This window comes from Triticum dicoccoides, chromosome 7B (genome assembly GCF_002162155.2).
Source record: "Triticum dicoccoides isolate Atlit2015 ecotype Zavitan chromosome 7B, WEW_v2.0, whole genome shotgun sequence".
Classification (NCBI taxonomy): Eukaryota; Viridiplantae; Streptophyta; class Magnoliopsida; order Poales; family Poaceae; genus Triticum; species Triticum dicoccoides.
In genome coordinates, this window is record NC_041393.1 from 516041989 (window position 1) to 516066306 (window position 24318).

At 45.7% G+C, this 24318-nt stretch overlaps 1 protein-coding gene across 2 annotated transcripts in view; it reads left to right on the forward strand.

The window, feature by feature from the left end:
* Window positions 1-1541: 1541 nt before the first annotated feature.
* The window catches only part of LOC119337422 (tRNA (cytosine(72)-C(5))-methyltransferase NSUN6-like), a 36844-nt gene continuing 14067 nt past the window's right edge, over window positions 1542-24318 (forward strand). The window contains exons 1-6 of one of the 2 annotated variants that reach the window (XM_037609549.1): window positions 1542-1761; window positions 5039-5363; window positions 6025-6172; window positions 6355-6492; window positions 10927-10989; window positions 12988-13109. In XM_037609549.1, the coding sequence (XP_037465446.1) occupies window positions 1577-1761; window positions 5039-5363; window positions 6025-6172; window positions 6355-6492; window positions 10927-10989; window positions 12988-13109 (981 nt within the window). In that variant the 5' untranslated portion in view covers window positions 1542-1576. The remainder of the gene's footprint in view (window positions 1762-5038; window positions 5364-6024; window positions 6173-6354; window positions 6493-10926; window positions 10990-12987; window positions 13110-24318) is intronic. The other variant, XM_037609550.1, reaches the window with a different exon arrangement.

The window sequence follows — 24318 nt, forward strand, 5'->3', positions numbered from 1 at the left end:
ATAATTTGTCTTCCTAGCCACATTCAACTATGCTTAGCCCCCTCAACAATCTTCATCAAGCTGCTCTACTAATTTGGCGCGGAGGGGCTTCTCATAATTTTGAGGAAACTTTGGGAGCTAGGAAATCCACAATATTTAGAAAACGTCAATGAAGACAACCTAGTCATTGTTAGGTGCATTATATCCGATTTTACACTTTGGGCACATATAACTAAAGAACTGAGTGGCAAGTTAGCGTCCTAATCGTGGCGAGATTACTTCCTCATGCTTGGTCGGATGTGAATCCTCTGACTTAATTGAGGTGAATTTGGGTTGCTAACATGACTTAAGTTAAAGAATCTCAATTGTGCTTGGTTGTGGTCTTGTAATGCTCAACCCATTGGGTTGTTTTTGAAGTGGTATAATGTGTGGAAATCCAATTCTTCTCTTGGGGCATATGCTCCTGTGCATCAAAAATGTTATTTTGCAAATGCCATTTTTTTTAAAAAAGGTGTGTTAATTGTGACATCCAAATGCCACCCGCAAAATTTTAGGGGGAAAGGTTAAGCATTTTGACCTCTGCAGGAAAAACAACAACAACAAGTCTAACGCTAAATGTTACCTCTAAATGTTACACTTAATATTGTTTCTTTTCACCGTTGAAGCACTGCTACCCTGTTTCACATAAAAATTGTCAAGCACGCTTGTTACACTAACAAGAACATCTAATAAAGACAGAATTTTTAAAATTTATCTACTACTTATTTTGAGCTTACTGTTCATCCAGAAGCATTTGCACCCAGAGCCAAAATGGCCATCCCATTTGCTTCGGTGGAGATTCTTTTCCCCTTTCCCCAACTCCCTTGCAATGATCCGTGAAAGAACATTTTACAAATAAATTTTGGTTTAACCTAAAAAAATGACCTTTCCACACCTACTAGTATGAACCCATGGGCGATCACACCTTTAAATGACTACAAGAGCATGCAGAGCCCCACCAATTCGACATGCATGTGCAAGCGTGCTTCTAGTCTTTCAGATCGCCTCCATGACCCTTGACGGGTAGGTTTTCTGTCCTCGAAGAAAGCAGCAAAAGCGGAAGTTTGACAACTATTCGAGGAGGATAGTGTTTTGACTAAAATCAAAACAAATAGGAATTTATTTTAGAAAATGTGCTTTTTAAACAAATATGTTCATGTATTCTACATGCCTGCAAATTTTTATCAAAGAATACATGTGCCGTAATTTTAGAAAACAACGAAAACATGTTCAAAGGCTATTTTTTCTAGCATGGATTTTGCTGTTTTCACACGTCGCAACACATTTCTTTTCTCACATTTTTCAGAAAACACAAAAAGTTCTTTCATAAACATTTTAAGTTTTAAAAATTTTAATTGTACATTAGCTCTATTTTTTTTTTGAACATGTACATTAGCTCTATTGTACTGTGAGCTTGAGCAGATTTTTTTGAGACAAAGCTTGAGCAGAGTTTTTTTTTGAGTCGCTGCCCAAAGAAAGCCCAAACCCAAAACCTTGCCTTGAGAGGAAAAAAACCCCAAAACCGCCCAAGTGCCGACTCCCGACCGTCCTCGCAGTTATGGATTCCTCCTCCGCCTCCCCCGCCGGGGCGGCGGCGGCGGCGGCTGCGCCTGCTGCTGGTGCTGCTGCCGCCACGGACCGGTACACGTTCAGGCCGGGGCTGCGGTGGCAGCCGGAAGTGGAGGAGTACTTCGCCTCGGCGTACGGCCGCGACCACTTCGCCCGCATCTCCCAAGCCCTCGCGTGAGTTTGGTTAAATTCCTGCTAATCTTAGGTTCCTTGCTGGTTATTGCTTTGAGTTTGGACGAGGGTAGCTGGAATAGATCCTTAGGGTCTTTGCCGGGATAAGTTTAAAGATTTTTCTGCGGGCGGCCTTGCCCTTGGACAGCCGGTGCCTATGCTTTTGTTAGTTTTGTGTGCTTCAATGTTCCACTGGAACAGCTGCGCTGATTAAGACGAAGCTCGAAAAGCTTTTCATCTCGATGCGTTGATAGCAGAATAGTTATGTGAGTCCAAGGAAGGGCCGGAAGCAACACCGCTAGACCCACTGCAGCCAGTGACGGATCCAGGAAATTAACTTTGGGTGTTTAATTTTTTTTTCACCCTAACAGAGAAGTCCATTGGCCCATGGCAATACAAATTGTTTACAAAAACAAAAATATCTCAAAAGACAGAAACTTACAAAGAGCTACTCCCTCTGTTCCTAAATATTTGTCTTTCTAGCGATTTCAACAAGTGACTACATACGAAGCAAAATGAGTGAACCTACACTCTAAAATATGTCTATATACATCCGTATGTGGTAGTTCATTCAAAATCTCTAAAAGACAAATACTCCCTCTGTCCGGAAATAATCGTAGGAGGAATGGATGTATCTAGACGTATTTTAGTTCTAGATACATCCATTTTTATGCATTTCTCCGACAAGTATTTCTGGATGGAGGGAGTATTTAGGAACGGAGGGAGTATATATCTAATTCCAAAGATAATTCATATGTTATTTTTTTACTAATGAATTCAATCCAAAGATAATTTATTTGCTGTTTTTAAATCAACAGTCTTCCTCTTTACTAATGTGGTCATGTGCAGACCTATATATATCTCTAAATGACTAAATCCAAATATAAGCTCCTACAAATGTACGTGCCGCTCATTCCATGACCCGTTTGTGCTGATGTTGCATCCGCGACAGGCATGGCACTGCACGGCTTGACTATGGGGGGGCTCCATCCTGCCCGCCTCCGGTGCCGTCGGCTTGGTCGAGCCCTCCACTGGCACATCCGCACGCCCGCTCAGGCCCCGTGCTCGTTCGGCTCTGGTGCTGGTGGATTTGCTGAATTTAGACTGAGTTTTTTAGGGGCATTTGGACTAAGTTGAGCTGCTGAGTATCTCTAGTGTAGTCCTGCATGAGAGCAGAGGTGGTTTGTTGCTGCTTTTGGGCTGCTGGTTAGTGGGTTGCGCCGCTGCAGCCGATGGGCTTATTGATCTGTTTTGCCGATGGGCTTAGGATTCTTTTGCAGGAAATTTTGGGTGTACATCTGTACACCCATGACCAATAGTGGACCCGCCCCTGTCTGCAGCACTGCCCCAGTGCCCCCTTCTTTGCCTGTAGACAGACCTCTGCCCTCATTGTGTTGGGGAAGCTGTTGGGTGTTGGGCTACATTGTGGAAGAAGGCGGCATTGTGCTGCTTCGAGATCCACCATGCTACGTCATGCTCATTGAATAGGTAGGTGCCCTTTCGAGGGGTGGTGTGGGCAGAGTGGATGTCTTGCTATCACGAATCCACTAAGTATTCTCCAACAATGGGCAGCCGGGTGGTCGATCGAATCCTTGAAAAGGCCTCGTGCCATAAGGTTCAGGGAAGGGGCAGCCGGTGAGGAGGCGGGCCATGGTCTCCTCTGACTGTTCACAAAGCAAGCGCCGTGGGGCATGCTGCAAACCACGCTTCGCAAGCCTGCCTGCAGTCTAACAATGGTCATCTGTTAAGGTTCACCTGCGGAGGAGCCCAAGAGTTCAGTTAAGCTTCTAATGTCTTGGAAAAATAACGGCCTCATTGGTTCGAAGACTTTGTGGTTTAATTTCTCCTACATTGGATGATAGGAATACTTCGCCGTTTCTATGAAACCAAAGCAATTTCATAGGAATCAAAACATTTATCACTTCCTCTATTTTGCACATGCATTTATATCATATTACTTTGCACAGTTTGCATAGATTCATGCGAATAAAAGAGACAAAGAGGCCCTAATAATCCAAATAGAAAACAAGCTTAACTCTGATCTCTCCTGCATGGTTCGAAAAAACAAGCTCAACTCTGAGACTGTTCTATCCTAAGTCAGTCAACTATGATTCTGAAGTAATGTGAGACTACAGTGGCTGTGTACAAACAGAAACAAGGTGCTGATATGATTATGGAAAGACCAGTTCTTAATCTAATGGCTAAAGCAAAACACAACTAGAATTACTGTTTCAAGATTCCCCAATACTTGTTTGACTTTAGACTTTCTACTTAGTTGCTCTAATGATTGAAGGAAAAAAAAGTCTTTTTGCATAGTAGTAGTTAATTAAGTACTCCCTCCATCCCACGATATAAGAGCGTTTTTGACACTAGTGTAGTGTCGAAAACGCTCTTATATTATGGGACAGAGGGAATTATTTTTTGTGTAAGTAAAAGTTTAGGATTTTTTATGTGATTAGGTTTAAGGATGAGGAACATCCGAACATGAGCATTTGCCTTTGCTTGTCTTGTTTTCAGTTTCCAACCTGCCAACTTGGTTGTGTAATTAACTTTATCCCTGCCTTTTCAGTACAACAAGGTGCAAAGCTTTTGTGTTCTCTCTCTCAAAAAAAAAAGAACATTTAAGCTGGAGAGAAATATAACTCAAAAAGGGGTATTTAAGAACAGAAGTGTGCTTTTACTTGGCCAATTGGTTTATAGAAAATTCATCTTCAGCTCACCACTACAGTGTATTGATTGTCGAATTTTCTGATCCCATGACTGTCTGTTAATTTCCTAATTCATATGGTGTAAGGAGAATGGGTTTCGAGAAAGAGATGAAAAACAAGATGATTTGGGGTTGAGAGTTAAAGCTTGTGAGGTTTGAGCATGTAACTGCAACTTGGCTCAAACCCCACCCACTGAACTTTGTTGTGCATATGCTTTCGCTGCTTCCACTTATTACTACAAACACCATTTGTATCACTTCACTGAGCATGTGGATGTTGCTAAATCGTAGCAACACTTCAAGGTATTATGATTATGGTGAGTTTTCTTGGGATAGTACTCTGTGTCCTTGGCTTCCTTCACAGTATACTGTACATACTTTTCTTTACTATGTTTAGCCTTGGGAAATACTAAGTGGAAAACTAGAGTGGCTCATGACTTCACCATGCAGTCAAGTAGAGATTGATGGTAGCAGTAGTAAAAGGAGCTAAATCTGCAGTTTCGTGCCAATTTCCAATGACCTACGGTATTAATGTTATGTTATGACTAAACTAAGTTTAACTTTCTTGATCAGGCATCCTTCTTGCTACTCTTGCATCCGTGTGAATACTCTAAAGTCTACCACTGATACTGTCATGCAAAAACTGCTGAAATTGGTAAATCAGAATGAACTTTCTTGTGGATTTAATGGTTTGAAGATCGGTGAGCAGAATGGTGGAGAGCAAGCACATGAAGGGAGTTACCTGGTGCACAAATGCCCATATTCAGGCCTTGAAAATGTTTTATTTGTTCGAGGTTCAGGACCACATGCTCTGCATTACAATGACCAACCTGGTCACTCTATGAAGGAGATAATTGTAAGTCGAAAATGTGCAGAGTCAGTTCTTCGAGGAGCTCAGGTGTGTTCTAAAAACCACCACCATCTTTCAAAAGGCACTGTTGGTTATTCCTTCCATATTTTTTTCAGAAACTTCCACATTGACGTAGGACATTAGACTTCTTTTTTGCCATTCAAGTCTTGCATGATGTCCAAGTTTTGCGTTATCACTCTCAATCCCAAATTTAGCTGCCACATTTTTTCATGCATGTTTATCTACTTCTCAGTAAGTCAAAACATCGTTCGTAATGTCACAAACATGCTCATGATGCACTGGGAATACCTACTGTATCTTACTAAACTACCTTTAACAAGTTCGGAATGATTGTTGTTGCCCTTCTACAGTTAGCTAATTTATTTCCTTTTTTCTGGTTAAATGTAATATGCTTATATTGTTTTTTCCCTTTGCTGACTATTGCATCTATTTATTTTCTCTTGAGCTTCTTGACCTGCAATTGATAAATTACTGAAAAGAGTTTTCAGAAGTCCTTGGTGCTAGACTGGGCGGTGTGCATTAATCTTAATGTCTTCATCCATCTACATCTTTTCCCTGGAATTTGAAATTTGGAATACCTTAATTACTACTCCTAGATGCTATCTCACTGCAAGTTCACTGTTATTACGAAGCACACACTCCCTTTTCTGTATGTTTGATATTTCCTGTTCATTTGCTTTATCTTTAGGTGTATGTCCCTGGTGTTTTAGCTTGCAGTGCACATGTTGAAAAGGGTGATAAGGTTGCAGTGTCAGTTGCTATTGAACAACCTGTCAAGGACAGTGGTTGGGCTGTTGGTATAACACGAGGAATCGTTCTACAGGGGTTGCAGTCAGGTGAGTTTTTGTAGTGGAAGTTGCCAGTTCTCTTTGATGCCTTGTTGAATAAATTGATATGTTTTTTCTTATATGCCTTAGAATAGATGGTTGAGCTGTATTTGTTTTAGTTTGGTGTACAATGTTGTTTCCCCTGATCAAAATACAAGGTCATAAGTTGTAAAGTCTACTTAACATTGCAGATGCACATTATGAAGAGAGAAAGGGTTTGTACATTGGTCAAGGGATTGCTGCAATGTCAAGGGCAGGAATATTTCGTGTTCTTCATGGAGTTGCAGTAGAGATGACTGAGAGGGTATACAAACTACCATCTTTTAATGGTATGTTTTTTTCTTGAATACGCAAGAGAGCTGCATATCGTTGCATTAAGAAAAAGTGTATAGAAGATTAGAAGTACAGCCCCACAAATCCACATAAACAACACCAAATTACATATGCGTTAGCGACAACATAACGACCATGACCGAAGCAATTAAACTACTAAACAGCCTCAGTTGACAGTAGCCTTAAGCTGCACGAACCACTTAGCTCCTGCCAAATAGTAATTTTTTTGATACATTTTTGAACATTTTTTTGCAAAGGAGCAAAGAACATCGCTTCCATGCCAAGCGGAAGACGTTGGTCATCCGCTTAACGCCGAGGTTCAACCCGTCTGCCTTCTCCTTCAGGAACCGCAGGGCGTCCCGTTGGTTGTCATTTAGAAAGGGGTTGAGCCAGGACTATTTAGTCTCCCGATGGTGCAGAGCGGACAACATTCCGAAACAGTGCACTATAATTCTAATGGAACCCGGGTCATGACTGCTTTGACAGAGTCACAGGGCAGGCAGTCTCCTTGCCTTTGCGATGTGAACGACGAGGGCCTTCGATATCCCTGGGCGTGAAGATGGTTCATCGATGGAGGACGGCGACGGTGTCAATTAGTGCTCTTGCGTCTGTGGAGCCGGGGAATTAACCACCCCGACATTTTCTTCGTTCCTGACCTCCGTTCTCCACTTCAGAAGCTCGGGGTTGGCCTGCAGGTGGGCTTCTTGAAGTGGCGCCTCCAGATTGCGCCACATCATCCGGTGCGGCCTGGTCGGCTCCCTCGCTGTGCTCGTCCTCTTCGAAAGCGGAGGTGATGTTGGGGCAAGGAGGAGCTTGGGCGACCGGCACCGCTATCAGTGCCCCAGCAAAAGCGCGCACATGGTATGAAGGGTCACGACTGGAGTGCCCATTGAGGCACTAGCCAGATCGGCGCCTATCTCGCGCTGTGGCCTGCAAGACAAATTATATATAAAAAGCGAGTCTACTATAATGGACAGAGTAGCTGAAAAAATGACTTATAGGTCTTCTTTAAGCCTTGCTTGGACTTTTTTGAGGTGGCGCTAGTAGAACGATGACCTGTAGCGCTGGGGAGGAATGGCTAGAGCCGAGCTGGCCGCTGGGTCCATGCATATCTTCTGGCGCTTTTCCCACCTTTCTTCCTCTTCAGGCGGATTTGGCGGGTCGACCTGGGAGCTTGGTGCCCCTTCATCTCGGGTGCGCTTCACGACAATAAAGCCTTCCGTGCTGGAGTTCGACGACCCCTCGTTGTGGGAGGCCGGTGTACATGTGGCAGTCTAGGAGTTGTTCACGGATTGAAGGAATATCATCTCGAAGGTCTCTTCGTCCTTGGACTGTAGAGCCGGTGAACGGACTCCATGAGCGATGTGGCTGAGTAAAGAACAAATTATCAGTCAGTTTGGATTATGAGGATTGACAAAGCGGAAAAGATGAGTGATGTTTACCTCGGCAGCGAGCACCTTGGCTGAGAAGCCCATGTTGGATAGTGCTGTGGGAAAATCCGACATCTTCCCCTTGAATAGCAGGGAGAGCATCTCTTGGATGAATTTGGATTCAAAGAAGGGATCCCAGATTGCCCTCGTGGGATCATCTTCCTTTGTGTACCGATGCATTGGGTGAGCTCGGGATTGAAGTGGTTGGATACCTCGCCTTAGGGCCACATGCATCACGTGCACATGGCTCACTCCTTTGTCGGCTAGATCGCACACTCTACGGTGAAGCCTCTTCACTGTGGCTGTTTCTACCAAATTGTTTTTGGGACTTTAGGAATGACGTTTGATTGGGGAACTGATTGGGGGAACCTGGCTATAAAGTGTGACTATACCAGCTTGGGGAGGGTTGTGGACGTAGAACCACTTTTCTTGCCATGTTTTTATTGGTTTCCAAGAAGTCGCCGATGAGATACTCGGATCTGGCCTGCTTGTAGATGGTGGCTCCTCCGCACTCGCAGGTCTCGCTCATGTTTGTTTGGAGCTTAACTTGGAAGTACCTCCTCCACAAGCCGAAGTGGGTTTCGACACAAAGAAAGGCCTCATAAAGGGTGATGAAGCACAAGATCGAGGGGGGGGGTATGGTGGATTTTGAGGTAGTAGGAATGCAGAAGACCTCAAAAGAAAGGATGAATGGGAAATCCAATACCGTGGATGAGGAAGGGGGATGAAAAATAACCCGTTCGTGTTGCTCCGGCTTGGGCACGACCTCCGCCAAGACATCGCCGTTCTCCGCCATGATGACCGGAGAGTGCGAGAAGGCAATGGTAGGCTGAGGGAGACGGCTACCGTTTGCGAGGCGTTCTAGCTGGCCGCCGGTTAGTTGAAGACATCCGCTTGCCCTTGGTCTTTGATGGGACCTCCTTGCGGTCCCGTTGTTGAAGGGCTCGCCGTTCATCAGGCGGTGCTTGCCCATGGTGGCGTTGTGGTGCTGCCTTGGGGCTGTAGTGTGGCCACGCAGCGGAGCAACAGGACGCGGCATCGGTGCGAGGAAGAAGGAAGCGGAGGAGGTGAGAGTGTAAAGCCCTCCCCCTCTCCGTTCATTCCCCTTATATAGGTGTATGGGAGGTTGAACAACGGCATCAATTAACGCCACGCGGCAAGCTATCTCTTCGTATCCTGATAACAACGTTAAAGGCGCATGGGGATCGCGGAGTCCGCCGTTAGCTGCGTGCGGGAATCGAGGCACACGTCGTTAGTTCATGGGACGTGGCCTTGGTGGGGCCCACTCCCACACGTCACTTTGACTAGCGGTTCAGGTCTGACACATGGTCCGGTTTGACTAGCTGATGAGATCGGTCCGGTCTGACAAGCAAGACTGGACAAGTTGAGTTTGTAAATGTCGCGTGGGAGTTCGGCCCGCGAGGGTCGGATGCGCGGGAAACTTCTTGTGGCGCAGTTTAGCTATCTTCATCAACAATTCTAGACCGAAGTTGTTCGTGCAACTTCGGAAGCAGTCCGTCATTCGAAGGCCGAGTGCGAGCAGATGCTGTTGGGAAAGCTTTGAAGAACCAGTTTCAACCTCGGCAAGCTGAAGACAATGTGTAGTTCGGTGCTGGTCAAGGTGCAACCAAGTTTGAAGACCGATTCAGGGTTACTGGCGGTGTTACGGCGTAGGGGTGCCGCACCTTGTCGGTTGCCAGCCCAAAGGGTGCCCTTTTGGCTGGTTTTGCCCTAGGCCATCAGTACAACCCACGGGCCTCGTAAGTGCAGACTCTAGAAGCCTTGCCATCAAAGACAAAGAAGCCAGAGCCACGGAGGACTCCCCTCCACGTACGTAGCCGACTAGGTTGTGTAACCCTAGGGGCCTCGGTATGTTATATAAGCCGAGGCTGAGCTAGTCGATAGATACATTACAATCCCTTGTTCATACTTGTACTTTGTACACCACAATCGCAATATACACAACAGTAGTAGGGTTTTACCTCCACCAAGAGGGCCCGAACCTGGGTAAACTCGCCTCCTTGTTTCCCCTCCGACAATCACCACACCAGGATTTGCCGGAATCATCTCCGACTGCTGGCTATTGGAGCCTAGCCCCGAAGGCCAATATATAGATGCATGTATAGAAGAAGAGGAATATAGAGCGAGGTTCCAAACTTTTTCCCAAGTTAACCACATGGTATCAGAGCAACCTTGATGGAGACGCTCTATCCTGGTGGCTGCCGGCAGCACGTCAGTATGACGACCTGCAGATCGACGATGTTAGGAAGTAAAGTTAATAGGGGGCTTGAATGTGCGCGCACACATGTGTTTGTTTGTCAGAGCCTGGTTCACTTAAGAAGAGGAGTAGAGAAGTGAGGTTCAAGAAATTTCACCAAGTTAATCACATAGATAAAGTGATTATATGTTGTTATCATTCTTAAGTGTGCCTCATTAGTAATTAATAGATACCCCAAAGTTAGTTTTATGAAAAATTTCGCTTGAGTTCTATACTTCTCTGTGCGTAAACTTAGGGCTCTGATGATATTTTCTCATAGGACTTGTATTTGAGGTATCTTAGAATAGTTAGTAAGATATTTTGAGAATGAAAAATCGATATAATAGATTTGTTTAAGAAGTATATTGAATATGGGGGTACCATGGCAATGATCTTCATGAAGCATATCTGGCCGAAAGCTAACTTTACCTGAGCAATCGTCTGTGGCAGTGAGAACTAGTGCCAATGATCCCCACGAAGTTACCATTACCCATAGTTAGCTTCCATATTTCCATATCGGACATTTCGCTGTAAATCATATCTGTTGTTCTGGACTAGTAACCAACACATATATTTATCTTGAGTTTGACCGACTAGTTCGTGGACTGTGGATGATGCATTCCAAAGCTCAGAAAAAGTGATATAGCATGGAACTGTGGATGATGCAAAATGCCTTTCGCATCTGTTGTACTGTACATTTTCAGATTCATTAAAACTAACTGTCCTTTTCTTTTATCATTTAGACGTGCTTGAAGGGGAGATATTTCTTCAAAATTTGCCAAGTATTGTGGCTGCTCATGTCCTTGGTATGACTTGTATTTTTTTTAGAACATTTCTTTGTTGTTACATCAACCAGAAGTGTGATTTTATCCAACTCATTTTATCTGTTGCTGTGGTCTTTATTATTTGTATGTATAATATGTATCTGAAAACAAACTGCTGCTTGCTTTCTAGCAAGTTAGGATTAAGTAAAGGTACGGGGTAATCAATAAAAGAATGGCTACAGCTAAGGAAATAGTAGTTGTAGGATGGTCGTGACCTCACTGAGACCGACTAATAGTGGGGGACAAGCAACCTAAGGAGGTGTTCGTGGAGGGCAGAGGCACCGCTAAGCACACCCGTCGGCCACCCTATGCAGAAGAGCCTGAATGTTTGGCCTAGCTCCCTCAAACACCCTGGCACTCCAATGCTTCCAAACTTCCCAGGCCTCTAGGACAGATTCCGTATGCTGAGGACCTCCCTTTCGCACATGTAGACCCACATCCTTACCATGGTCTTGTCCAGTATCACCATCCTATTGATATGGTGTGGGGTCAGTTCCACCATGCTGAGAATAACAATGGGAATGATAATGTGTCTGCTCAATTGCCATGGACCCTGGACACCCTCCTACCCTGGTTAGAGACCAACAGCTGCAAGATGGTCAGTCTTCAGAGCCTCGTTCCTCTGTTAAGATCTAGCTGATTGATAATAGTGATGCATATTCAGACAGTGTTAGCGACAGTGCTCCTGATCATGAGAGTGTCGCTGTGGACACTGCTTGGGCTAACTCTCCTGTCAGTCTTTAGGAAGTGGTGGAGTTGCTCTTCGAATGGCAAAATATTCAGATTCTTAAATGTGTTTTTCTATTGTTAACATCAGAGCTCCTGAAAAGAGGGTCACTGTAGACATGCAGGATCTCAGCCCACCCTTCCCCTCAAACTTATTGTCAATATGAGTACTTCTGCTGACCTTCGTACTGCCTCTAAGAAGCTCTGCTTTGATCAGAATCTGTCAGAGGACCTGCTGCTACTGCTCCCACAGCATGTTTCCTGTTTTGATCGTTTTGAGGATTGCTTCCAGGATGATAGAGGTGTTCGGATCACCTACTTCAGGTGCAAACGCAAACTGTTCATGTCTCTGAAGCTTCACTCAGGAGGAGCCCTCACATAAGCCAGCTTCATGATGGTCTCAAGACGCCATACCCTCTGCAATCTAAGAAGGGCAAGCTCCCGGGGGTCTCATCTCCTTCCTGCAAGAAGCCCTCTTCTAAAACCTGGAGTTGGACATCACACCACCTTATTGCCAGCATGCACCTTATCTGCCCCTGGACACCACCCAGGCCACTGGAACTGGCTACTGTGGCATCCCTCCAATGCAGCAAAGCTTCAGCTTCCAAGGATTATCAATGAAGATGTGGACTGATGGCCTTGGTGGGATGGGCTCCTTTGCGCCCTTCAAATCTTTTGGTTTTTTGAACTTTATCTATGTTTGTTATCACTGCTGGCCTATAGCCGTTTGCTTATGTGTCATGTTGGGATTGCTTTTGGATTATCTCATTTGCTATGGCCATGCTGTTAGGTGTATGTCACTGAAGGACAGCTATGCTGCTCGTCCTTATGATCTCTAACTGTTTAAATATGGATAGAAATGTTTCCTGTGGAGGTGGCCGCCGAACTTAGAGTAGGAGCTGGCGTGGGGCTGTTGGGAGGGGAGGCGCCGGGAGGGGTAGGGGTAGGTTAGAGGGCACGAGCTATAGCCTGTCTTTACGTATTTTATTTAACTAAAACTACAAAAGAAGTTGTTGGAATAGTCAACCAATTACTCTTGCTAGAAACAAAACAGTTGAAATGTTGAACCGTGGGACATCTGATTTAGTTTTCTCCTAGCAACATGCATGTCCACATATGGTTGACCTACAAGATATTACTTGCATGCTTTAGAATTTTGCTGCTGTAATTATAATGGCGACCTTGGGTTATCTTGGGTTTGAGTGTTTTTTCATATAAACAACAGTATTTCCTGTCCTTTATTTTATTTAACAGATCCCCAACCAGGAGAGCAAATATTGGACATGTGTGCTGCTCCAGGAGGGAAAACAACAGCAATTGCTATCCTTATGAGGGACAAAGGAGAAATTGTTGCCCTTGATAGATCTCACAATAAGGTAATTCATTATGTTAGATTCAGCATACGATATTGCATCGAGTTAATGTTGCCATCTGAGCTTATGTGGTCATGTTTCTCCCCTGCATGTTGTGTCCGGGTCATGGTTTGATGTGTTATATATGGCTTCATGAAATATCCTTCTTTCATGACAAAAGGCAAATAGAAACTACAGTGGTTTGTGCTGGTCTTTCGTGGAACTAGAGAAGGGAAGAAAAGATTGTGAATCTCAAGCTTTGATCGGATTGGTAACACAATAATGCATGCTCACCCTCATCTGTGTCAATGAACTCTGAGCTATGGTTGATTTATTTGGGGAAGGTAAAAATAGAATTTCAAAAGCGAAAAGGCAATTATTCTGGGCTGGGTGATCCTCTTCTTTAGAAACACCGAGTACAACTTAAAAGCACACGCATACATGCACCTACAAAAGAATAGAGTCACAAAGCTTTAAGATTGATGAAGTCACCAGGCACCTCGCTATCGGCAGGAAGCCTCCCATTGAAGGAACATCATGCCTTGGTGAAACACACATGGCCACAAACTTGGGGTTTGAACCCTAGTGGGCTAGGGGTACAATCAACCTTCTCGCCATCCAACCACAACTTGGTCCTATGGGTTGGGGTGATCCTGGCTAGGACTTCATACTCTTACTCTTACTCTTAATCTAGGATAACTCAATTCTAACTCCATCCATTCCTAATTGATGATATGACTCGTATGCAACATGGGTGCTTTGTGTTTGCTTCTCCAAAAGGCTAAAGCTAGTGCTCTCATCCTGTTAGACCTTATTCCATTTCTTACCCAGACTCAGTGATCTGGGTTTTATCTCCTACTCCCTCCATTCCTTTATATAAGGTGTATTTATTTTTTGATAAAATTCCAGAATGTAAGGTGCATTTCTTCTAACTTCTCATAATTCCCTTGTTAGCCCTCCAAAAAAAGGGAATGTATCTCTCTCCTGATTGTATGTATCTCCTTGTAGCAAAAGAAGGAAAATATCTCTCAGTCGATTGCATGTATCTCATACTTTCCTCGACTAACTGATTTACTTCCCACTAACAAATAAATTTGCCAAGGGTAATTTCGTCCTAACATGTCTATAATTCCGTGCCTTGGTCATCGTGCCGAAAATAATACACCTTACATAAAGGAACAGAGGGAGTATGAAACAAACCACTTTGCTCAGTCCGACATGCTCCACCTCAAAGCTTGGCGCTGCTGCATATTGGAACTAAAGAGTATGCTAAAAATTGGACTTTGTTGCGGTATGTCAGATATATGTGTCTCCAAAAGGAGTTTACAACATTTATTGAGGGTAGAGGACCAATCAAATAACAAAGATTCTTGTGATAGATAATCTTATGACGCTGTGGCTTGTCAAGGGAATTTTGCCCTATGGAGAGGCTACACATACATGAGGATGCCAAAAGGCTACAAGAGGATGCCAAGAGACTAGAATGCAAAAGGTTAAAAGACATCACTAATATAACTCTACCCCCCCACCCCCTCAAACTCATGGTGGATCCACAACATTCAGTTTGGAGAGATGAAATCCATGTTGCGCTCTAGTTCTAGTCTAGGCCTTCGTGAAGAAGTCTGCTAGTTGTAACTCAGAAGGCACATACTGAAAAGCAATAACATGATCCTGCAGAGCAGCGCGCACATAAGAAGCATCAACACCAATATGCTTGGTAAGCTCATGCTTCACGGGATCCCGCGCAATACTGATAGCACCTGTACTGTCTGACAAGAGGGTGGTAGGTGTAGTAACAGAAACACCTAAATCCTACAGTAATCATCGTAACCAAGTCACCTTTGCTGTCAGAAGAGCCATAGCTCGCAACTCAGCCTCTGCACTTGAACGGGAAACTGCAGTCTGTTTCCTCATCTTCCAGGCAATGAAAGAACCACCAAGAAAACACAGTGAACAGAAAGTGAACCGCGATCCGTAGGATCACTAGCCCACGTAGCATCCGAATAGGCCTGGAGCTGTAACAAGCTGGAATGGGGGAAAAAGAGACGACGATAGATCGTGCCACGAAGATATCGTAGAACACGTAGAAGGTGACTATAGTAAATTGAAGTGGGAGTAGAAACAAACTGACTCAGAATATGGACAGGATAGGAGATATCCGGACGCGCGACAACAAGATAGACAAGACTCCCACAAGATGATGATAACGCGTCGGATCAGACAAGGGCTCACCATCAGAAGCGCGAAGGTGAACATTGAGCTCCATAGGAGTCTCAACGGTGCGCTCATCACTAAGAGCCGCACGAGCAAGAAGATCCTGGATATACTTTTCTTGGAAGAAAAGCCATCAGAGGTGGAGGAAACCTCAATCCCAAGAAAGTAACAAAGAGGACCAAGATCAGACAATAGGAACTGCTCACTGAGATGGGCCTTGACAAAGGCAATGTACTCAGAATCATCGCCAGTGATGATCATGTCATCAACATATAGAAGAAGAAGAGTCCTACCACGAGCAGAAAGGTGGACAAACAACGCTGGATCATGAGCACTGGGCGAAAAACCGACTGCTGTCACCATAGAGGCGAAACGGTCAAACCAGGCACGGGGGGCTTGCTTAAGGCCATAGAGAGAGCGACGAAGACGACAAACCATGCCACCAGGAACAAAATACCCAGGTGGTGGCTGCATATAAACCTCCTCACGCAACTCACCATTTAGAAAGGCATTCTTCACATCGAGCTGAGACACAGACCAATGGCGAACAGAGGCCACGGCGAGAATTGTGCGGACAGTGGTCATATGGGCCACAGGAGCAAAGGTCTCGTCATAATCACGACAATGCTCCTGCTGAAAGCCACGAGCCACAAGACGAGCTTTATAGCGCTCAAGAGAACCGTCAGAGCGAGTCTATCTTATAGACCCGCTTACAAGTGATGGGACGAACACCGGGAGGAAGAGGAACTAGATCCCACGTACCTGTGTGCTCAAGGGCAGCAATCTCCTCAGCCATCGCAAATTGCCATTCAAGATGAACAACATCTCGATAAGAAGTGGGCTCGAAAGACCATAGCGAGAAGGAGAATATCTGTCAGGGGGCGGACAAGGCCGAGAACGAAGACCATAAGTCGGCTGAGAGGACGACACACCAGAAGTAGAGGGCACATCAGTAGACTCATCAACAATACGTGGAGTATAATGGAAAGGAAAGGAGGGAAGAGGTGGAACCATTGGAGGTGGTAACGGGGAAGGTATCGGTGATGAAGGTCGAGAGTCATGCGATGAGGGAGGAGAATAAACCGTAGGAGAGGACGGGGTCGGATCTGCAACAACGGGACGAGGAGTAGGAATACTGGGTACAAAGGGAGGTGTATCTGGAAACGTAAGAAAAGAGATGTCCTCCGTGGAAAAGGCCGATGAGGATGGACGTGGGTAGAAGGGACGAGGCTCATCAAAGGTCACATCCCGAGAAATACGCATCCGACGACCGATAGGATCCCAACACTGATAGCCCTTGTGCTCATCATTGTATAGACACACTCAATAGACTGAGCAGCCAGTTTGGTGCGTTCACGCGGGGCAAGCAAAACATAGCAAACGCAACCAAACAAACGAAGCACCGAATAATCAGGAGAACGACCAGAAAGACGCTCGAGAGGAATACCACCCTGTAGAGCAGCAGATGGCTGAATGTTGATGAGATAGGTGGAAGTGGTGACAGCCTCAGGCCAGAAGTGAGCGGAAGAGAGGCGGCGATCATCATGGCACGCGCCGTCTCAAGAAGGTGATGATGCTTGCGCTCAACCACACCATTTTGAGCATGAGCACCAGGGCAAGAGAACTGAGTAAGGCACCATGCCCAGCCAGGAATCCTTGCAGCGCATGGGAGATATACTTACCAGCTGAATCTGCACGAAAAACTCGAATAGGAGTGGAAAACTGGGTATGAAGCATGGCGGCAAATTTTTTGTATATAGATAAGACCTCACTACGAGAAGACATGAAATAGATCCAAGTGTATCATAGAAAATCATCTATGAAGATAATATAGTAGCGATGACCCCCTTTCGAAGCGAAGGGAGCCGGACCCCAAACATCAGAGTGAACGAGATCAAAAGGATGCTCGGACACTGACTCACTGTGAGGATAGGGTAGCTAAATCTGCTTACCAAGCCTACAACCTAGACAATCCAACGAAGCGTTATCGGAGACGGAGCCTAGAACACCATGATGAACCAAAGACGAGAGGCGAGAGCCACATTCATGGCCAAGACGATGATGCCACTGCTGAAAAGAGCTGGTAGATGCAGCAACAGGGGTTGCAAGACCGGCGGCGGTGGCAGCGGAGGGAAGACAATCCAGTCAAGTTCCCAGAGACCATTAGGGTGTTGAGGGCCAACATTAAGTAGAGCACCCGTGCGGCGATCCTTAACGGAACACAAATCAAAGTTAAGAATGACCCTACAACTAGAGTGAACAATCTGACCCCCCAGATATGAGCTGCATGGTAAGTCGAGGAACATGAGCGACAGAGTGAACATGAAATGAAGAAGTGCTAAGAGTGCCTCGAGTAGCTACAGGGAGAGGAGTGCCATCAGCCGGAAGAATACAAACAGGAGACTCAAAAGGTCGAACGGATGTCAAAGATGAGGAATCATAAGTCATATGAAAAGAAGCTCCAGTATCAAGGATCCATGGGGATGTACCTGAATGAGTGGAATGTGGTTTCTAAGTGCCAGAAGAGTCAGTCACGAAAACTGCAGAACATGTCAGTGAAGAATCCCAAGCAGCAAGCATGCATCGCAGCTGCGCAATCTCACGTGCAGATAGGGACAAGACGGAAGAGGTCAAGGTAGAGACACCTGTCGGTGATGAGTAGTCGCCACCACCAGTGGAAGCCGCGTGTACAGTCAACCGAGAGTAGCGAGTCGACGTAGAGCCGCATGTGGAGTCACTGGGGGAGTCAAAATAGAGCGGTCACCGCCGTGTAAGGAAGCCGCGAGAGGAGTCGGTGTAGAGCGGGCACCATCGGGGGCAGAAGACGTGAGAAGAGTCGATGAATAGCGATCAACACAGCCCGCTGAAAACGCCATAGGCGACAACGTCACAGACGAACAAGCACCAAGCACCGAGCGACGATGTATGTGCGAGACTTGAGTCAATGTAAGGAACACCGTCGAATACTACCTCGCAGAGCGGGGTGGCAACATAGCCCGACGAGGAAGACATTTTTTTCTCTCTTTTTTTCTCACTTTTTTTCTTCTGTTTTTTCTTTTTTTAATGAATGCAACATTGAAAGTATTAGGGGACAACCAAACAAGCTGGCTAATTAATCGAGGAGCACGGCGGCCCACCAGCGGCCTAAGCAAGCCGATCTAGCATGGGCCTGGAGAATAGCACGCACGCTAGCTGATCTAACGATTTAGCAGGCACGCACACACTGCTTGGATCATGCGACCCCGACGCAGTCAACGCACGCAAGCTTGCGGCGGTGGAGCACGGAAACCGGCGGCCGACAATCGATCTTGGGAGGGAACCAGGCGCTGCGGACGACAGCCTGGGCGGGAACAGGTGGCCGGCGGCCAAATTTGGAGGAGAGCCGGTGATCTAGGCGGCACATGATATGGGACGGAGCCTGCGGTGGAACTGGCGGCCGATCTTGGACGGGAGCCGGTGCCGGCGGCCAAACTTTGATGAGAGCCGGCGATCTTCGAGCTGGGCAGCGCACGATCTGGACGTGCAGGGCAACCGTGAAGAATCCACATACCGGTGACTTGGGTCTGCTTGCATTGACGAGACAAGAGCAACAGCTAGTGGGGAACGAAGGAGCGGCTAGCCGAGAGAGAAGAGCATCGGTGTCTAACGGGGAAGGGAGGTGTAGCAGTGGCCGGTGAAGAAAACAACGGCGGCACAAAATTGGATCGAGAGCATGAGTTGCGCGTGCGAAAAAAAAACCCTAAGCTCTGATACCATGTTAGGAAATATGCAACTTATGTTATTGAGAGGCCAAAGCCAACATATATACACAAACATGAGGTTGCCAAAAGGCTACAAGAGGATGCCAAGAGACTAGAATGCGAAAGGTCAAAAACATCACTAATATAACTCTAAAAATCACATGCATGCATGCATTCATGCGTAATCGTCGACCTCATGCTTGCATCACCGGCTTAATTACTAAATCCAAATTTTCAAAATGATTTATCACACAAATTGTTAATCCAATTATCGACCCGTCTTCACCTGTGAGTTCGTCTCGACGAGGGGCTTCAAAAGTAGTAACAATTACTTTTCAAACCCTAGAAGAGTGGTTGTTACTGTTAGAGTAATATATACATAGCTTTACCCTTTGTATTTTCCATGTGGCTATTAATTAGAAGAAAGACTGTTTCAGACGCCTACAATTGAATAGGAGTGCAGACAACATATCAAAGTACAAGATGGCAAGGAAGACTGCAAAGAAAGTTGTGAGTGAAGCAAGGGGTCGGGCGTATGAGGGCCTCTACCAGCGTTTAAACACGAGGGAAGGCGAAAGGGACATCTATAAGATGGCCAAGATCTGAAAGAGGAAGACGAGGGATGCCAACCAAGTCGAGTGCATCAAGGACGGAGCAGGTCGGCTTCTGGTGAAGGACGAGGAGATCAAGCATAGATGGTGAGAGTACTTCAACAAGCTATTCAATGGAGAGAATGATAGCTCTGCCATTGAACTGGACGACTCCTTTGGTGATACCAACAAGCGTTTTGTGTAGTTCGAGGTCAGGGAGACTTTAAAAAGGATGAAATGAGGCAAGGCGACGGGCCTTGATTGTATCCCCATTGAGGTCTGGAGAGGCCTCGGAGACATAGCGATAGTATGGCTAACTAAGCTTTTCAACCTCATTTTCGGGGCAAACAAGATGCTCAAAGAATGGCGGCATAGCATATTAATACCAATCTTTAAGAACAAGGGGATGTTCAAAGTTGTACTATTTACTGTGGGATTAAGTTGATGAACCATGCAATGAAGCTATGGGAGAGTCATTGAGCACCGCTTAAGAAGAATGACAAGCATGACCCAATATCAGTTTGGTTTCATGCCTGGGAGGTCGAGAATGGAAGCCATTTTCTTGCTACGACAACTTATGGAGAGATATAAGGAGCAAAATGACCTGCATATGGTATTCATTGACTTGGAGAAGGCCTACGATAAGATACCACAGAATTTCATGTGGTGGGCCTTGGAGAAACACATAGTCCTAGCAAAGTACATTACCCTCACATGTACGATAATGTTGTGACAAGTGTTCGAACAAGTGATGGCGACTATGATAACTTCCTAATCAAATAGGACTGCACAAAGGGTCAGTTGTGAGCCCTTATCTTTTGGCTTTGGTGATGGATGAGGTCACAAGGGATATACAAGGAGATCCCATGGGATATGCTCTTTGTGGATGATGTGGTGCTAGTCAACTATAGACTGACGGGGGTCAATAGAAAGTTAGAGCTGTGGAGACAAACTTCAAAATCGAAAGGTTTTAGACTTATAGTAGAACTAAAACCGAGTACATGAGTTGCGGCTTCAGTTCTACTAGGCACGAGGAGGTTAGCCTTGATGGGCAGGTGGTACCTCAGAAGGACACCACCTTTCAATATTTGAGCTAAATGAGCCATCAAATCAAAGCTGGATGGATGAAGTGGCGCCAAGCTTCTGGCGTCCTTTGTGACAAGAGAGTGCCCCAAAAGCTAAAAGACAGGTGCTATCTTATAACGATTCGACATGCGATGTTGTATGGCGCTGAATGTTGGCCAACTAAAAGGTGACATGTCCAACAGTTAGGTGTGTAGCAGTGATGCGCATGTTGAGATGGATATGTGGCCACACAAGAAAGGATCGGGGTCCAGAATGATATTCGTGATAGAGTTGGGGTAGCACCAATTGAAGAGAAGCTTGTCCAGCATCATCTAAGATGGTTTGGCCACATACAATGCAGGCCTCCAGAAGCGCCAATGCATAGCGGACGACCAAACCTGATAATGTCAAGAGAGGTCGGGGTAGACCAAACTTGACATGGCAGGAGTCCGTAAGTAGAGATATGAAGGACTGGAATATCACCAAACTAGCCATGGGCAGGGGTGCGTGGAAGTTTGCTAGCCACGTGCCATAACCATGACTTGGTTTCAAGATCTTATGTGTTTCAACTCTAGCCTACACCCTGCTGCTGCATGTACGTGTATATATATTGGCCTATGGCCACCTGGGAATACAAGTTGCTATTTCCCCTAACATGGTATTAGAGCCTATTTTTTTTCACTCCCCGCACACGCAGCTCGTGTTCATCCCGATCATTCTCTGGTCTCGTTTCTTTTCTCCTTCGATCTACACCACCACACATCCATCTGCTTCCCTTGATTGAAGCCATCAAGCTAGCACCAACTGACAAGCACACGTCAGTTCGCCCGCTGCCCATCACCATCTGCAAGAGGCATTTGTCCTGTCAAGTCTGCCCACTAGTTAGCAGCCGCCACCCGCCAATCTTTAGACGAATCTCCGTTTTCAATTGAAATAGGGAGACATTGTCCAAAAGATTCTGCATGCAGCTGCGAGCGTTCGGTTTGGTGAGTTATTCAATGATCGAACCATGTTAATTTGAATAGGATGTTAGCAAATACTATGGGCATTCAATAGCTATATATCAAGCGCTTGCTGTGTTGGTAACATCCTATAGATAAAATTGACATGGTTGTATCCTTGAATAACTCATAGAATTGAAGAAGAGAAGATGTCAAATTGACGTTTGCAGCTGCGTGCAGAATCGTCTGGACAATGTCTCACTGTTTTGTTCTAAAATCAATTATTTAACTGTTGGATCTTCATGAAATTTTGAGGCTTGAAGAAGATACAATCCCACACAACTTCAATGGTGGGTTCATTGAGAAGATACTCGAGTCGATGAGAACGAAGAGATTACAAAAGATTTTTTGCCGTCTAATGAGATGCGCAAGTTTTGACTTTGGGCAGCTTGGGAGCTATGGTTTTGGGGTTTAGAGCCCTGGGGTAGGAGGAGCTTATATAGAGAGGGGTTAGGTTGGTTGACTTGGCCCTAGGTTTCGTAGTCCACTCAAATCAATGGTGGAAAATGAATCCGCAAAAGTGTGCAACGAATTTGAGGTGACTTGAGTCTCAAGGAAGCTTTCATAGCCGAGGAAGATGTCTCGTTGCAGGGACAAGGAGGTGTGGCTAGGATAGGGGGTCAGTCTTTTGTTTGAGGCGGAGTCGGAGTAAGTTTACGGCGTGTTTGGTTGGGGAACGAAATTGAATGGAATGTCATGGTTCCATTCCTCCGGAATGGGTTGGTTCTGTTCCCGTGTTTAAGATAGCTGGAATGGAATGGTGACATTTCGGTGTTTGGTTGGCGAGATGGAATGGGATAGTGACAATATAGCTTTACCGAAAAAGGCTTTTGCCCCGCTTTATAAATAAAGCAAACCATCACAACCAACGAGTACAATAAGGTTCACACCCTCACACACAAACATAGAGCGACAGAGACGAAAAGTACTAGGTTCTGCTGAGGGCACAACTCAACAAGCCCAAAACATAAAAAACAAGGCCAAGCCGCAGGCATGCCAACAAAGTGTGTGAGGCCAACATAAAAAACAATATAGCTTTATATGTTTAAGAACAAATTATATGGCATTTCAGTTGTATTTGTAGGATAAAAAATTTATAAATTGACTCACAAGCATAACAAAGTGCCCCATATCTCAATTTTATTTCAATCTGCTTTCTCTCGAACACTTACGGTGATTTGAAGATGAAACATGCACTGCTTATTATGATAAATATACAACTATCTCTCTTGCATGATAACCTACCTGAAAACAAAAAGAATAACTAGCTGACTCTAAGCAATAAATTTAGGGTTAATGCTAGTTGGCTCGTTGCCATTGAGTAAGCATCAGATTGGAGGAAGAATGGGAAGTGGCTCCTGCGAGTCCTAAACGGAAGACCGCATCGTCTAGCAAGAGGTCGCTGCCGCTCTATCGCAGATCCGGTCAGGTCGCCTCCAACAAGCGAGGTCCGGCGCGCCCGCTATAGGAAGCGACGACGAGCCATATATAGATGAGGGCGGCACCAAACGTCTGACGTGCCCGCCACTCCGCCGTGTTTGTCACTCATCTCCTTCAGCTAGATCTGTGGTGTGGCGCTGCCAACAGGGATGAGGCGGCAGGGATGAGGGGATTGCTGGCCCAAAGCTACCGGCCAGAGGGAGAGACGGAAGGGGAGAGCCGTCAAATTGAGGGAGAGACGAGAAAGGAGAACTGTTGGCCTTGGGAGAGATGAGGGAGGAGGAGCGACGACCGTGAGGGAGAGGGTTCGCAGGGCGAGTGCGTCGGTAGGGAGATGAGAGCAAGAGGCTGTTCCGCGTGGTTCCTCTATATTGGAGGTATAAGTGCGTTCCACATATGAATATTCTGTTCGGGAGAACGAGTGGGTTTCGATTCCTAAATCAAACCAAACACGAGAACAGGGCCCAAATGCGGAATGGACCCGTTCCATTCCACCCCATGACCCGAACCAAATACACCCTTAGATTGCCGGATCGAAACAGAAAATGAGAGTGGGCTGGGTTTTGGCTAGAGGATGGTTATAAACTCAAGTACTAGCAATTCCCCCGTAGCCCTTCTAGTAACAACTACTTCTCTACAGTTTGAGAAGTGGTATGTTATAAAAACAAGATCACATGTTGCGTGTAGGTTTGTTAGTAAAAAATTAGACCTGGTGTAGATCGTGCAACCGGCCCTTAGTTTTAGGAACGAATAATCTTGTTCCTTCCTTTTTCTTGTTCGTTCGTGTGAACAGATCGAGCAGATAACTGTCTTTCTTCCTTCCTTCTCATGGACAATCAGCATACCAAGGAGGCAACCTCCCATCCCATGGAGCCGGCGACGTCCCTTCTCAAGGATGAGGAGATCAAGCCGGTGGACTCCGTTCCATTGGACAAACAACAGATCAAGCCGATGATCGTGCCATGCGTCATGTGTCTTAAGTGCCTGGGACGATGAACGACTTAATGAGTTGGTTCTCGGACTTGTCATCCTACAAGTGTACCATCTGCAGCGAGATACGAGTTTTGTTCGAGCTGCTCCCAAAAGAATCTTCAACGAGCAGCTCGGAGTTTAAAGGTAACGACGATGAAAATAATGGCAGCGACTTGGACACCGGATTGAAGATTAGAGAGTTTGTGAACAT